This window comes from Dipodomys ordii, unplaced genomic scaffold, assembly GCF_000151885.1.
Source record: "Dipodomys ordii isolate 6190 unplaced genomic scaffold, Dord_2.0 Scaffold355, whole genome shotgun sequence".
Lineage (NCBI taxonomy): Eukaryota > Metazoa > Chordata > Mammalia > Rodentia > Heteromyidae > Dipodomys > Dipodomys ordii.
The window spans coordinates 66872-83936 of record NW_012267571.1 but is presented as its reverse complement, the minus strand read 5'-3'; the positions used below and the strand labels follow the sequence as shown (position 1 = coordinate 83936).

Sequence of the window (17065 nt, the reverse complement as noted above, 5' to 3'; positions counted from 1 at the left end):
CGCGCAGAAGCCGCCTGAGGTACGGGTCTGAAAACCTGCTGATTGCCACAAACAGAGCAACCTACAAGCTGGGAGAATGCACAAAGATCCCACCACCACCCCTCACTCTCCATCTGAACAGAGAAGATCCATCCCGCCAAAGCCGCTTATCCCCAGGGTGGGAACCCCAGAACTACACCCCCAATCTTTACTGACCCTGCAGCAGCTTGCCAAGCCGCGGCCAGCCGGCCTGGCGGGGGCTGCCGGAGTTCCAGAGACACAGCGGGCTGTCTGCAGATGACCTGCACAGAAGCCGCCTGAGGTACCAGTGTCAGACCCGCCGATTGTGAAAAGAACCCCCGAGCCCGGAACTCCGCCCCATGACGGGAGCCCCAGTGCTACATGGGACGCCCACAGAACACCAGAGCAGAAGACCTACAAGGAACTGGTGCTGATCCGGAGAGTGTAAACAGAGACAAACCCCAGTGCTCAGAACCTGTACAGAGGCCCCACCCAGACCCCTTGGGCAGAGGCCAGAGGACCATCCCGCATCGTGGATTTGACAGCTTCCACATCGATGGAGGCAGAGACAGAAGAGAATCACACAGAGCCACCACCGCCCACCCCAACCCCCAACCACCCCAACTGAACTCTGTTTGCAATGGCAGCTGATGACCTATATCACACAGAAACAACTAACTCCAGGGTAGGTAACTCACAGGGGATAGGGTATCCCTCAAGGACGACCAGAGCTGGTGGGAATCCCCAGACTCTAACCCAGACTCCCTACGCCAACACCTGGACCACAGGACCCAGTAAAACTGGGAACTGTTCGAGAGCTCCACCAGCCCATGGAGCACATTTAGCTGGTTAGGCTAGAGCAAGAGCACCCCTGGAAGGGAGCTTAAATGCCCAAGCCAGGAACAGTGCCCTAGGTAAAGACACCCAACAGTATAAGAAATTTGAACTGTGTACCCCAGGCTGCATAACCTAGGTGGTATAGACAGCAGCACAGGCCCAATTGGTGTGTGTCAGGCAGGGGGGCGGGACCAAGCCAGGTGATCCGGTGCCTGAGCAACACAATCAACTCCTCCCAACTGAAGTCAAAAGCTGAGCATATGCCTCAGCAGAGGGGAGAAAAAGAGGGAACTGTACCCTCTGCAAAGCACGTCTGTGACAACAAAAGACCTGGGGGCTCAGGACAAGAGAAGCCCAAACCCCACCAGAACCTGACTCATATATTCTAGGCTGGGAATTGGACAACACTGGCCACCAGCACCTGCTGATAGGCAGGAGCTCAGGCTGGTGAGGTGGCTCAGCAGTAGAGTGCTAGTCTTGGGTGCATGAGGCCCTGGATCTGATTCCTCAGCACCACATAAGCAGAAAGGGCCAGAAGTGGTGCTGTGGCTCAAATGGTAGCATGCCAGTCTTGAGCTGAAGAGCTGAGGGACAGCACCCAAGCCCAGAGTTCAAGCCCAAAACCCGCCAAAAAAACAAACCAACAACAACAACAAAAAACAACCATTAGGAGCCCATAGCAGACTCCAGCATCTGGGAGAGTGCATCCAGAACATCCAATCTTGCCAAGAGCACCCCTAGGAGCAAACATGAGCAGTATAGGCTGCTCAACCCTTCCAAAGGCAGGAATTGCCAGCGATCTACAGCAGAGAGCCGAGAATAATATGTAGGTCAGACCAGCAGCTGGAGGTAGGCCCCCAACAGAACCCAGATCAGATACAGAATCTCTACCAATACAGAAACAGCAACCAAGCAAAGACAGACACACCAAAACAAAATTTCAGATTAGTCTCCAATAATCCCTAAACCCCCATGTGAAAATCACAGAGAAAAATTATAAGGTTTATCAACACCCAGGATAGCAAGCTATCCCCAATAGTCAGCAGCCACACAGTGGAGAGCCACAGTGGGAGCAAACAGGAATGGAAGACAAAAACCTACATCCAAGTGATGCTAGAGGCAATGACTCAAGAAATAAAGTGAGAAATAGACCAGAAATTGAAAGAGCACAGGGATGAACTATCAAAAGAGATGCAGGATATCAAACAGGAGATGCATGCAAAACTAGAGGCAGCTCACACTTCACTAAGAAGTGAGATAAGTGCCAAAATAGAGGCAGTACATACCTCATTAAGTGAGATCAGTACTTTGAGAACCAACATCGAATCCATAAAGGAGTCCATTTCCTCCATGCAAATCATAATGGAAGCCACAGTTAACAGAGTGAACGAAATGGAATGTAGAGTGTCAGATACAGAAGAGAGAATACACCCACTGGACCAAAAAGTGATAGATATGCAAAATTCACCCAAATTATGCCAAAGGGAAATTCAAGAGCAAGCAGATAGTGCCAAGAAATAGAGTGGATGAAGGTGAGGAATATCATAGCAAGGGAATACAAAATCTATTCAACAAGATAATCGGTGAAAATTTCCCCATCTCAGAAAAGAACATCTTACCTACATAACAGAAGCATATAGAACACCTTACAAGCAAGATCCTAGGAGAAATACTTCTTGACACATTATAGTAAAAATGATAGATCTGAATAATAAGGGATCAATCTTGCATGCAGCAAAAATGAAGAAGGAGCTATACTACAATGGGAAAAAAATTAGAATCACTGCAGATCTCTCCACACAAACACTGAATGCAAGAAAGGCCTGGGAAAGTACCACACGAGCCCTGAGAGCCAATAACTGCCACCCGGACTGATATACCCGGCAAAGCTTGCATTCACATTCGATGGAGAGCTGAAAATTTTTAATAGCAAAGAAAAACTAAATGAATACAGAAACATTAAGCCAGCATTACCAAGCATACTAAGAGGAGGGATACAACCTGAAGAAAGCCACCAGAAACTGGGACCTGCACCCAGACAGGCATTAATCAAAGTGTAACTGAGGAAGCACAGGAGGAAAGGAAAGAAGAAACACTGAGGAAAACAGGGAATGACAGGGACCACAATGCAGAATCTCATCTCTCTATAGTATCTCTTAATATTAATGGGCTTAATTCGCCAATCAAAAGAAAAAGAACTGCAGACTGGATCAGAAAACATGACCCATCCATCTGTTGCCTACAGGAGACCCACCTCTCAGCCAAACATACACAAACTCAGAGTAAAAGGTTGGAAAAGGATCTACCAATCAAATGCCCCCAGTAAGAAAGCAGGTGTAGCTATCCTGATATCTGACAAAATAAACTTTTCATTAAAATCAGTACAGAAAGACAAGGACGGACACTACATATTAATACAGGGAACAATCCAAGAGGAGGATATTACCATCATCAACTTATATTCCCCAAACATTGGTGCACCCAGATATGTTAAGCAAATACTCTCAAACATACAGAATAAAACAAATCCCAATACGATAATACTAGGAGACTTTAACACCCACTCTCACCAAAGGACAGGTCTACCAACCAGAGGATTGGCAAAGAAGCTACCGAATTAAGTGAGGCCATACTTCAAGCGGAATTAACTGACATCTACCGAGTATTTCACCCTAAAACAACACAGTACACATTCTTCGCAGCAGCTCATGGAACTTGCTCCAAAATAGACCATATCAAGTTCCTGCAAGGAACTTAAGCAGATACAAAGGGATCGACATAATCCCCTGTATCCTATCTGACCAGGGTGGAATCAAGCTAGTTCTCAATAATATAGCATATTGCAGAAATTTCTCAAATACATGGAAATTTGAACAGCACACTCCTTAGCAATGCCTGGGTAATGGAATCGATCAAAGAAGAAATAAAAATTTTCCTACAACTCAATGAAATGAAAACTCCTCCCAAAGAGACTTGTGGGACACAGCAAAAGCAGTCCAGATGGACACATTTATTGCCCACAGTGCCCACATCAAGAAAACAGAGACACACCAAGTAAATAATCTCATGTTGCAATTAAAACAGCTAGAAAAACATGAAAAAATGGAACCTAAAGTTACTAGATGGAGCCAGATAACCAAATTAAGAGCAGAGATTAATCAATTAGAAAATCAGAAAAATATAGCCAAAATTAAACAAACAAAAAGCTGGTTCTTTGAAAAAATCAATGAAATTGATGGACCATTGGCAAGATTAATTAAAAAAAGAAGAGAGGAAACCCATATTAACAGGATTAGGGATGCCATGGGAAAAATCACAACATGTACCCAACATATCCAAACAATCTTAACAGACTACTTTCAAAAGTTATACTAACTAAAAGAAGAAAACCTGGCAGAAATGGATGTATTTTTAGAGAAATACAAGTTGCCCAAACTGAGCAAAGAAGAAGTTAATCAATTAAATAAGCCAATATCCTACAAGGAGATACAGGAAGCTATCAAGTCTTCCAACAAAAAAAAGCCCAGGACTAGATGCATTGACAGCAGAATTCTATACGACCTTTAAAGAAGAACTAATACCTAGACTCCTCAAGCTCTTCAGAGAAACAGAGAAGAAGGGAGCTATCCCAATCTCATTCTACAAAGCCAATATCACACTCATCCCCAAACCAGGCAAAGATTACAGGCCAATTTCCTTGATGAACACAGATGCAAAGATCCATAACAAGATTCTACCTAACAGAATCCAGAAACACATAAAAAAAATAATACACTATGACCAGGTAGGCTTCATCCCAGAGATGCAGGGATGGTTTAACATGCTTAAGTCAATAAATGGAATCCAACACATCAACAGAGCCGAGGTCAAGAATCACATGATTATCACCAAAGATGCAGAAAAGGTCTTTGACAAAATTCAACACTCATTCATGCTAAAAGCTCTGGAGAAAATAGGAATAAAAGGAACATTTCTTAAAACAATAAAAGCCATTTAGGACAGACCAATAGCCAATATTATACTTAATGGGGAAAAGCTACAACCAATTCTCCTAAAATCAGGAACAAGGCAAGGATGCCCACTGTCTCCACTCCTCTTCAATATAGTCTTGCAAACCTTAGCCAGGGAAATAAGGCAAGAAAAAGACATTAAAGGGATCCACATAGGGAAAGAAGAAGTGAAACCATCCCTTTTTGCAGATGACATGATACTATACCTTCACCATCCCAAAAACTCCATCCCCAAACTCTTAGAAATCATAAATCACTTCAGCAAAGTAGCAGGATACAAAATCAACCCACAAAAATCAGTTGCCTTCCTGTACACTGACAATGTACAAGAAGAGAGGGAAATAAAGGGAGCAACCCCATTCACAATAACCTCCCAAAAAATAAAATATTTAGGAATTAACCTAACCAAAGATGTAAAAGAACTATTTAATGAAAACTCTAGAAAGTTAAAGAAAGAAATTGCAGAAGACACTAGGAAATGGAAAGCCCTCCCATGCTCTTGGATAGGCAGACTTAATATAGTGAAAATGCTAATACTGACAAAATTAATGTACAAATTCAATGCAATTCCTATGAAAATCCTAATGACGTACATCACTGAAATAGAGAAAACAGTCCAAAAATTCATATGGAACAACAAAAGACCTAGAATAGACAAAGCAATTTAGGGAATAAAGACAACATGGGAGGGATATCCATGCCGAACTTCAAACTCTACTATAGAGCTATAATAACAAAGACAGCATGGTACTGGCACAAAAACAGATCTGAAGATCAATGGAACAGAATAGAAGATCGAAAAATAAATCCACAGGCTTACAGTCAGCTGATATTTGACAAAGGAGCCAAACACATACAATGGAAGAAACATAGCCTCTTCAACCACTTGTGCTGGGAAAACTGGGCAGCCACATGCAGAAAACTAAAAGTGGACCCCAGCCTATCACCATGCACCAAAATCAACTCAAAATGGAGTAAAGACCTTAACATTAAACCTGAATCTCTGAAACTACTGCAGGGCACAGTAGGAGACACACGTGAACTTACAGGCACAGGAAAGAACTTCCTGAACAGAGTGCCAGGATCATAACAAATTGGAGAGAGACTCGACAAATGGGACTAACTTAAATTAAAAAGCTTCTGCACAGATAAATCTATTGCAACCAAGCTAGAAAGACAACCAACTAATTGGGAAAAAATGTTTACCAACAATATATCAGACAAGAGGTTAACATCCAGTATATACAGGGAACTCAAGAAACTAATCCCTCCCAAACCTAATAAACCAATTACTAAATGGGCAAGGGAACTAAAGAAGGACTTCTCAGATAATGAAATAAAAATGGCAAAGAAACACATGAGCAAATGTTCACCATCCCTGGTTGTGAAGGAAATGTAAATAAAGACAACCCTGAGATACCACCTTACACAGTCAGAATGTCCCACATCCACAAGTCAGCCAACGACAAATGCTGGAGGGGATGCGGAGAAAGAGGAACCCTATTACACTGCTGGTGGGAATGTACACTTATACAACCACTTTGGAAAGCAGTCTGGAGGGTCCTCAGAAAGCTAAAGGTTGACCTCCCTTATGACCCAGTCATACAACTTCTAGGCATCTACATTGAACAACGGGAGCCAATATACAAGGACACATGCACCTCCATGTTTATTGCAGCACTGTTCACAATAGCTAGGGTATGGAAACAACCCAGATGCCCCACCACAGATGAATGGATCCAAAAATTGTGGTATCTATACACAATGGAATATTATGCAGCCATTAGAAATAACAAAATAATAGCATTTGCAGGGAAATACAGCTAGAAGAAATCATGTTGAGCGAGATAAGCCAAGAGCAAAGAGACAAACAGTACATGGTCTCCCTGATAACTGGATGTTAAATCCAAAATGTTAGGTGATACACCAAAATTAACAGGACTTAAGAAACAAAGAACTTCCAATCATCTGGTCGAACAACTACTAAATAACCCCATGCTACTGATCACATGTATGGTGTATATGTGTACACCATTATATGTTATAGACCGTGATAGACAATTTGCTCCAGGAAAGTTAGAATGAGTTTGTGCCTTTAAATGAGCATCATTATCCCACAATACTGTGAAATTTGGGAAATTATGTAATCACTTAATTACAATTTTAAAAAAAACACCAGAAAACTAGAAGTGGTGCTATGGCTCAAGTGGTAGAGCATGAGCCTTGAGCTGAATTGTTCAGGGACAGCTCCCAGGTCTAGAGCTCAAGCCATACCAATGACAAAAAAAAAAAAAAAAAAAAGAAGAGAGAGAGATCTTTCATGCAATTGTTTCTAACATATTTATAAGATTATGTCTTTGTTGCCTTGTTTGTCCCTCACCCATGGTATAACCATTGCTTTGACTATCTATGATGTTGGTATATGTGGAGGGGAAGGGAAAAAACAAATTGTTCAAACAGGGATACAGGAGGACCCATTGCAACTATGAGATGTACAAGTCGTTATGTAGCAAAACCAACTTTACAACTTAGGTGGGGGAACGGGAAGGGGGAAAGGAGGATTGGAAGGGATGGGAAGGGGAAACAAAGGAGGAGGCTACAATGCTTGATAAGAAATGTGCTCATTATGTTGCCCATGTAATTGTAACCCCTCTGTACAGTACTTTCACAATTAAAAAGAAACACAAAAAAAGAAGACATTTAGAGAAATTTTAATTTGTATTGTATAAACTTATACAATGTGGGATCTGATGAACTGATGTATTCACAATCAATAAAATAAAAAACGAGTATCTTTTCTATATAACAACAATAAGCCATCTACGAAAAAAGCCAAAAGACCAATTTCATTCTCAATGGCTTTCTCAAACTAAAATATTTAGGATTAAACTTGACCAAAGAAGTTAAAGACCTCTACAATGAAAGCTATAAAACCTAAAAGAAAGACATTGAAAGCCAGGTATCGTGACATACTCCTAGCTACTCAAGAGACTGACATCTGAGGATCAAAGTTGTACCCCAGCCTGGGAAGGAAAGTCCATAGACACTTACCTCCAATGAACCTGTAAAAAGCTTGTGTGAAGCTGTGGCTCAAATGATAGGGTGCTAGCTTTGAGCAAAAAGCTAAGGGACATTAATCAGTCTCTGAGTTCAAGCCCAATGCTGGCAAGAAAGGAAGGGAAGGAAAGGGTGTGAAAAGAAGGGAAGAGAAAGGGAGGAGGAAAGGAGGGAGGGAAGGAAGGAGAACCAAGCATGTGATATTTGTCTTTCTGAGACTGGTTTTTATTTTTCTGTTTGGGGTGGCAGGGGTGGGGGAGTGCATGCATGTGTGTGCCAGTACTGGGACTTGAAAAAGTTCAAGGGAAGGGCACCGTCCCTTCTCTTAGTTTTCTTCACTCAAGGTAGGCATTCTACTACTTGAGTCACACTTCCACTCCCAACATTGGAGATGAGAATCTCATAGACTTTCATAGAGGCTGTGCTGGCGTAGCCTCCTGAGCTTCTAGGAATACAGGCCTGCACCCCTGCCACAGGGCTCTTGGATTCCTTTAAGTCAGGTTTTCTCTCCCCCACTACCGCACCTCAATTTCACAGGCTTAAGATTCCATAGTATTTAATTCTAGTGGACTATGCGTGGTGTCCCTGCTTGAGCTTGCTTTTCCTACTTGAGCTCTGGACCTTCTGTCAGTGAGGAGAGTCACTGACTTTCCTGACAGCAATCTGCCATCTTGCCTCTATCTCCTTATTTATGCATTCTTACATCTCCTAGTAGCCTCTTAGTAACATCTCTTACTTGTACAAGATTTCATTTTGACATGTCCATTTATGCATATGATGTATCTTGAATAGAATAAATCCATTTATCACTCTCCATTCCTCCCTCTCTCTCTTTCTAAAGCACTTGCAACAAACTATGTTGATTGTTCCATTCCACCTCTGTATAGAAAGTATTTTGATCCTATTCACCATCCTAACCTCTGTTCACTTTCTTCCTATGAGTGCCCACACCCCAGACAGTCATGTTCCATCTTCTAATACTCACTTTTATTGAAATGCTTTTTAATTGTTAAAGGGGCATCACCATGGGATTTTATATATCCACCACCACAGTTTAATGATTTTATATATACACTATAAAATGTTATATTGTATGTAAGATTATATTGTTAGATAACATTATATATTATAGTACTGTAGTATATAATATACATGAGTATTATAATACTGTAATATATAATAGTACAATCTTATATAATTTCGATAAATATAATTAGTATATATAACATGTGTATCTTATATGTGTTTATATATGCTTATTTTAGGTCTTGCATGTACATATGAGAGAAAACATGTGAACTTTGTACTCTTAAATCTGGCTTACTTCATTTCATATGATGATCTCCAGTTCCATCAATTTCTCTGAAATGATGTAATTTCATTCTGTTACTTAGCTTAATAACATTCATGATACATACATTTTCTTGATGCATTCATGGTCTGTGAGTAGTATTGATAGCCTGACCCTTGTGAGTAGTGCTTCCATGAATATGAGCATATAGGGGCCTCCATAATAATCTCATATACATCCTTTTGAACAAATGTCCAAGAGTGGTAGCACTAGATTGCATGGTAGTTCTTTTTTTTTCAGTTTGTTAAAGAACACCTATACAGGTTTATCCAGTGCTCACATTTGTTTATGGTCCTAAAGTAGTGTATTAATAAAGTGTGATTTACCCCCCCAAAATCCTTGCCTCCATTACTTGCTTACGTTTTTGATGATGAATATTCAGCCTAGAGTGAGGCCAATTCAAGTTTTGTTTCAATAACCATTTCTTTGTCACCAGAGATAGTCAGTGTTTATGTATTGATTGGCCATTTGTAGTTCTTCTGTTTTGGGGGGAGGGGTTGTCAGTCATGGACTTTGAACCTAGGACCTTAGTGCTGTCTCTGAGTTCTGTTCATGGGTAGCACTATACCACTTTAAGCCACAAATCTACTTCCTGGGTTTTTTTGGGGGCTGGAGGAACGGATGGTTAATTGGATCTCACAGTCTACCAATCTTTTCTGCCCATGCTCCTCATATATCAGCCTCCTGAATAGGTAGGACTACAGCCACCAGCACCTGGCTATTTTGTACTCCTTTTGGGAAGTCTCTCTTCAGTTCTTTTGCCCATTTATTAATTCATTGTTGATTCTTGGAAGTTTGGGTTTTTTTTTTGAGGTTCCTGCATCTATTGAAATGATCATGTGGTTCTTGACCTTACTTCTATTGGAAATATTGAACCAGCTTTGCATCCCTGGAGTAAACACTGTTTGCTCATTATGTATGTTTTTTGATGACTTGTTGAAGTGATTGGCCAGAATTTTGTTGAGAAGTTCTGCATCGATGTTCATCAAAAATAGATTTCTAGTTCTCTCTCTCTCTCTCTCTCTCTTTCTGATAAGTCCTTGTTTGGTTTGGGATTGAGGGTTATGCTGGCTTCGTAGAATGAGTTTAGGAGTGAACATTTGCTTTCAATTTCATAGAAAAGTTTGAGGAATACTGGTGTCAGTTCTGCTTTGAAGGCCTTATAGAATTCAACTGTGAATCCATCTGGTCTTGGTTTTTTCTTGTATGGGAGATCTCTTATTGTTTCATTGCTTGATATGGGTCTATTTAGATGGTTTAAATCTTCTTTGAGCCTTATTCTCTCTTCTGTGAACTTTCTATCCACTCCTGAAGGGAGAGGAGGTTTCTGAGTTGTCTACTGTTCATGATGAAACAGACTTTCCAAGGCACAAGAAGCCAGACACAGCTGAGAGAGGTTGTTAGCTATCTATCTGAAACATTGATGGATGTCTTCCCATTCTGTCTGTCAAACAAGTTGGACTTCCACCTTGACAGTGCACAGACACTAATAAAGATAGCAGAACTTTCTTGATTTCACTCCTCAGGACTCTAAGCATAACACACAAATCTGTCATCCCAAATATGGGTCTACTAATGAACACTTCTGACAAACTCTCATATGTTATCTTCTTTTTTATATGGCTTGACACGGCACCAGAGTTCTTATGGTGACTTTGCGTGTCCTCACTGAGAGACTGTGGACATCACATTCATTGGCAAATTGCTCAGCTTCTTCCATTTCAGCTGTTGGCTAATATAGAAATTCCAACAAATCTTAAGTATAATGTAGAAATAATATTTAGTATTGATTAATATTTAATATTTATTTAAAGAATAGCATATTTCAAATGGATGATACCTAATCTTTATAGAAAGATTCAGTATCTACCTTAAATTTCATGACGTGATATCTTTGATTGTTTTTAGTGTTATTGTTTTTGGTCTTGAATAATCTCACATAGTCCAATATTTCTTAGGTTCGGGAGGAAAACCATCTTCAGGTGGTGTTTATTCCAAATGGCCATCGGTGACACCTGTGCAGCCTTTGCTCCCACCTTCCTTGTTTACTGTTCCCTGCGATTCTTAGCTGGGTTATCTGTCCAGCCTGCTATTGCAAATGCTTTTGTTCTCAGTAAGTAAGTCATTTGATCCTTTAATTTCCTTCCTGACTAGAAATGTCTTGAAAACATGATTTGGAAAAAATAATTATAACCACACAACTATAATTACAACTGTGTTTTCTTCCAGTTATAGAGTGGACAAGACCTCAATCCCAAGCTTTGTTAGCAATGTTGACTTCCTACAGTACTGGGCAGATGCTCCTGGGAGGACTGGCTTTTTTCTTTCGCAGCTGGATCACACTGCAGCTGATATTATCCATACCTCTGTTGGTCTGCTGCGTGTTATCAAGGTATGGACAATATGTCTGGCCTTTAACTCTAATGAAAGGGAACATAGAGGCTTAGAGGGAGGACCTGACACTTGAGATCTGTGTAATCTCTGAATGATCCTGTCACCTCACCCACAATCACCACTGTGCTACTGAGATACAAAGGAGAACAGAATGTACTCTGCCAGGAGGCTGCAGCTGTGGAGTGAGCACTTTTCTATCTTAACCACAGAATTATTATGGAATCTTTTTTTTTTCTCTCCTTTTTAAGCATATATTGCTTGGAATAAGAGGGGTCTGAGGGAGCTATTTCCACACATGTAATAATGTACTTTCCCCATATTCACACCTTCAATTCACATGTAAATAATGTACTTTGACCATATTTACATCTTCTATTCCTTTTTCTTATGCTATCTTCCCTCCTTTTTAAAAAATAATTTTAATCGGTTTAACAAGCTTAACTGTACTGTTTTTTACAGAATGAAGTTATATTTGCACTCCACCCCCATCAACTACTGACTTCAATCTCCCTGTGTTCCTATGGCTCCCCAGCATTGGGCTCCTGTTACACTCATAACATACAAGGGCCATATCATATAAAATATATTTAAGTCCAGATTTGCAGAGAAGAGTATATGATACATGTCTTTCAGAGTCTGCTTTTTTTCACTTAACTCGACCGCCACTTCCATCCATTTTGTTATAAACAACATAATTTGGTTTTTCTTTTTTTAGTAATAATATGCCACTCTGTGGATTATTTCTAGGACTTATATTCTATTCCATTGGAATACGTATCTTTTTTTTTTCTTCCAGTACCATGATGATTCATTACTCTGGCTTTGTAGCACAATTTGAAGCCAAATATTGTGATACCTCCAGCATTGCTTTTTTTGTCCAGGAATGCTTTGACTCGGCAGAGTCTGTTGCACTTCCCTATCAGTTTTAACATTGCCTTTTCTATTTACACAAGGCATGTCACTAGAATTCTGCTGGGGGCTGCATTGAATCAGTAGAAAGTTTCAGTAGTATATAAGCATGCCGGGTCTTTCCTTCTTTTGTTATCTCCTTTAATACTTAATGCTTTGTACTTTTTACCTTTTCATCAAAAGTGATAAAATGAGCAAACTCTACGACTTGAGCCAACAATTTTCCTTCTGGTTTTTGATCATACTGTGGAATAAAATTTTCATGGACTTCATTGCCCAGACTGGCTTCAAAGTGTGATCCCCAGATCTCAGCCTCCACAGTAGCTATAATTAGAAGTCTGAGCACCAGTTCCCAGTGTGAAGAATTTTACTGTGTATAAAATCTCTGAAAAAAATCCTCTACAGAGATTAATTATATGGCATATAGATTATATAGGGATATTAACCATTGGAATGTGAATGGATACTCAGAGTATTTGTTCATTCCTCCTTGTTGTCTATAATTACTTTCAACAAACAAACACTTAGATACCCTTCCTGTAAGTCCACCAGAGAAGGCAGATTTAATCAGAAATGACTCTACTATGATGTACAAAGTCTATATGAAATGGAGAGGAAAAGATATTTCAGATTAAAGTTATGTGTAAAATAAGCAGTTAGATGTTTACTGTAGCTGTGTTGTCTTCTTTTTCAGGATGCTGGTAGAGTCTGCTCGGTGGCTGGTTTTTAGCAATCAGCTAGAAAAGGGCTTAGAGGAACTTAGAAGAGTTGCACATATAAATGGAAAGAAGAATGCTGGGGAGACCCTGAGCATTGAGGTGATCTGAGAAGGGGGCTGATTACTGGGAATACATGATTTGAACTCACAATCCTACTATTCTGTGTCCTTTAGGCATATCCCAAATTAGAATTTTCTAAGTGAGAAGTTTCTTTGTTTTTGTTTTTTGTTTTTTCGGTCATGGGGCTTGAAGTCACGGCCTGGATACTGACCCTGAGCTTTTTCCATCAAGGCTACCACTCTGTCACTTTGAGCCACCATGCTACATCCGGTTTTTTGTTGATTGATTAGAGATATGAGTCTTGGGAACTTTCCTGCCAAGGCTGGCATTGAACTGGGCTCTTCTGTTCTCAGCCTCCTGAGCATGCTGCTTCTACATGACACTTGCACATCACCGTCTTAGTTCCCCCACAGTCTTATTATTGTGTAGAGAAAGAGGAACCAAATAAAAAATGTGGCTATCTTTTGTCAGAAATCAAATCATTGTTTGAATAAAAGAGCAATTTCCCACACACGACACACATATGGGCAAGGAAGCAGTAATCCTTTCTCACTAGTTCAATAAATCATGGTTCACTTTAGGGAAAGCATTAAATATCATTTTAACTTCCATGCATTTCATTCAAAAATTAAATGCCTAGTAGGCAACAGATAGGAACTCTTGCTCTAATCCAAGTGCTTTGGCAGTAATTATATAAAAGTCCTTTTTTCTCTGACATTTACACTGTCATTATCAGAGAGTACTAAGATGTTGCCTATGTAGAAAAGCTCTTTGAAAATCTTTTTTTTTTTTGCATTTCTTTTCTTGTTGTGGGGTTTGTTGATGTTTCTCTTATTTGTTTTTCTCCATATTTCTAGAACCTAGGCCCTAATATGGCTGGCTCACTCATAGATACATTTTACTCACTCATTTTAAAATCTTTGAGGCTGGGCCCTAGTGACTCATGCCTATAATCCTACCTACTCTGGGGGCTGAGCTCTGAGGATCCAGCCTCAAAGCTAGCCCAGGAAGGAATGTTTGGGAGGCCCATATCTCCAATTAACCACCAACAAGCTGGAAGTGGTGTTATGACTCAAGTGGCAGAGTGGCAGCCATGAACACAAAAGCTCAAGGGCAATGCCTAGCCCCTGAGTTCAAGTCCCAGGAGCAGCTTAATTAAAGAAAGAGTTAAAAAATACCTTTGAATACATAAAGTGTGTCAGCACAGTGTTGGATATTACTAACGGAATTAACTTCATAGCATCTGTCTGCAAGAAACATTTTAAACTAGGGCAGAAAAACTGAGAGACAGTCTTATACAAAATCGGTGCTAATCCAGTCTATGTGCCAGGCATTGGTGAGAAAACCAAAAAGTGTTCAGCCAGCATTAATGGTCTAGAAAGGACTAAGGTGATAAGAGCTGGAGGAGGCCTTTGACACATCACCAAACTGGGTGGCAGTGGCACTGGGGACAAACGTGCCCACAGGCTGCCTCTGAAAGACAGCAAATGCCACATAAGAAAATGCTAACCAAGGAAGACACAAAGGTTGTATGTTCCCAATCAAAGTAATGTCATCCCTCTGCTATATGAAATAGCAGTGTCTCCAAAAGTTTCCTTTCATTACAACCAACATATGCTCAAAGTTCAGAGTCTATTTTTCCTAGTGCTGGGTACTAAATTAAGGGCCTCTTACATGCTAAGAAAAAGATCTCCACCTCTAGCACACAGAATCTTAACAGTTTAACGAGGTATAAATGTGAATGGGACTACTTAAGCATTGTTCTCTGATTATAGAATCTTTGTATATAAATCTGTGAAGCTACAGAGTAAAAAAAAATGTCCACCTGTCCCAAACTCATCCAATATGCAATGATTATATGAGCACTGTGGAAATACTTATTGTTTTTGTTCAAAAGGGAGAGGTAACATACAAAGGAATCCATAGCCTAGCTGATTCCAGCTAGGCAAAGGTTAGAAATTCCTATTGCAGTTTTGAAGGCTTGGAAAATTCTAGCAGACTGATCCTCAGCAACAATCTCTTGCCTTTCAATCAGAGCTCTGAATTCTTCACATCTGTCATTAATGATAGATAACATTTCAAATAAACAGTATTCCTAAATAGTGTCCCAAGGAACATTTCAGCGACACTTCCTCATTTTGTATTTTATGTCTTTACTTGGATAATCTAAAATACTAACTCACTGATAGAACAGTCTGTCATATCTAGTATTAACTCTCCATAGGCCTAATATAGAAAATGAATAAACTGTTATAAAACTAATAAACACAAGCCAGGCATATCTGCCTCACCCCTGTAATCCTAGCTAATCAGGAAGCTGAGAACTTGGGATCAAGACTCAAAGCCTGCTTGAGGGTCTTATCTCCAAAAGATTACACAGAAGAAGGCAAAGAGGGCTGGGAAGGTAGCTCAGTGGTAGAGCCTTTGCCTTGTATGCATGAAGCCCTGGGTTTGATTCCTCAGAACCATATAAGCAAAAAGAAAAAAAGCCGGAAGTGATGCTGTGGCTCAAGTGGTAGAGCTCTAACCTTGAGCTGAAGAGCTGAGAGACAGCGCCCAGGCCTAGAGTTTAGGCCCAAAACCAGACCCAAAAAAAGAAAAAAGAAAAAAAAACAGAGGAAGGCAAAAGAGTTGCTATGGTCAAGTGGTAGAGGGCTAGCCTTGAGGAAAAGCAGCTCAGGGACAGCACCCAGGCCCTTACTTCAAGCCATAGGACCAACACACACACACACACACACACACACACATGCAAGCTCGCACACACACACACACACACACACACACACACACACACCTTCTTAAATGTCAAGGTTCTTTACTTGTCTTTGCCTCAGTATTTAAACAGGCTTTAATCTTATCTAATTCCCCTCTCAGGTATCTTTCATGCTTCTTCCCACCTGGGAAGAACCCAGACTGGGTTCTGCCCAAGTCCCTACTCTGTAGTTTTCCTTGAGGATTCAACACACCATATGTGTTTCATCTTCTAGTATTTAGCAATATAATTGGCACATGATTGACATCTCATAAATGCTTTTGACTTTTGTTGTCCAAGTTTGTGAAATCCAACCTGCCGGAGGAGTTTGAGGACGCCAAGGCAAAAATATCCATTTTTCAGTTGTTCCATGCACCCAGGCTGTGTATGAGAAGCTGCTGCCTGAGTTTTATCAGGTATGTTCCTATAAATAAACTTATCAATATGTTTTACCTCCAATATCTTAGTAGAGAGGAACTACATTTATTCTTTCAAAAACAATAGCAACAGCAGGCCAGGGACTGGTATAATGCTTGAGTTCAGGACCCCCATAAAGACTACCAGAGACCAAGATCGATGTATTCAGCACCGAGGTATATATTGCAAGCTAGCTCAGTCCTCTGCGCACACCACAAACAACTGGTGACGCTGAGAGGCCCGAGCCTGGGGTTTGCAGCTGTTTTATACACTCTTTAGGGAAGGCTGGGGCTTTGTACTCATCATATCATTCCTTGACAACTCAACACACACCGCAGGAAAATCATAAAACATCTCTAATACATGGTTCGTGGGTCCAATTGTGGGAAGGAATTTAGAAAGAGTTATTGGTCGGATCAAGAGGTTGATGCGCTTTAAAATTATTGCTTTTAATGGGCTGGGAAGGCGGCTCAGTGGTATAGCACTTGCCTTGCATGTATGAGGCCCTGGGTTCAATTCCTCAGCACCACATAAGGAAAAAAAAAAGCCGGAGGTGGCG

General features: G+C 40.5%; 1 protein-coding gene across 1 annotated transcript in view; it reads left to right on the top strand.

Moving 5' to 3' along the window:
• Positions 1–17065, top strand: part of LOC106001668 (solute carrier family 22 member 10-like) — a 125261-nt gene that overhangs the window by 46589 nt on the left and 61607 nt on the right. The window contains exons 3-5 of the mRNA XM_013036693.1: positions 11485–11647; positions 13253–13376; positions 16390–16505. Of these exons, the coding sequence (XP_012892147.1) occupies positions 11485–11647; positions 13253–13376; positions 16390–16505 (403 nt within the window). The remainder of the gene's footprint in view (positions 1–11484; positions 11648–13252; positions 13377–16389; positions 16506–17065) is intronic.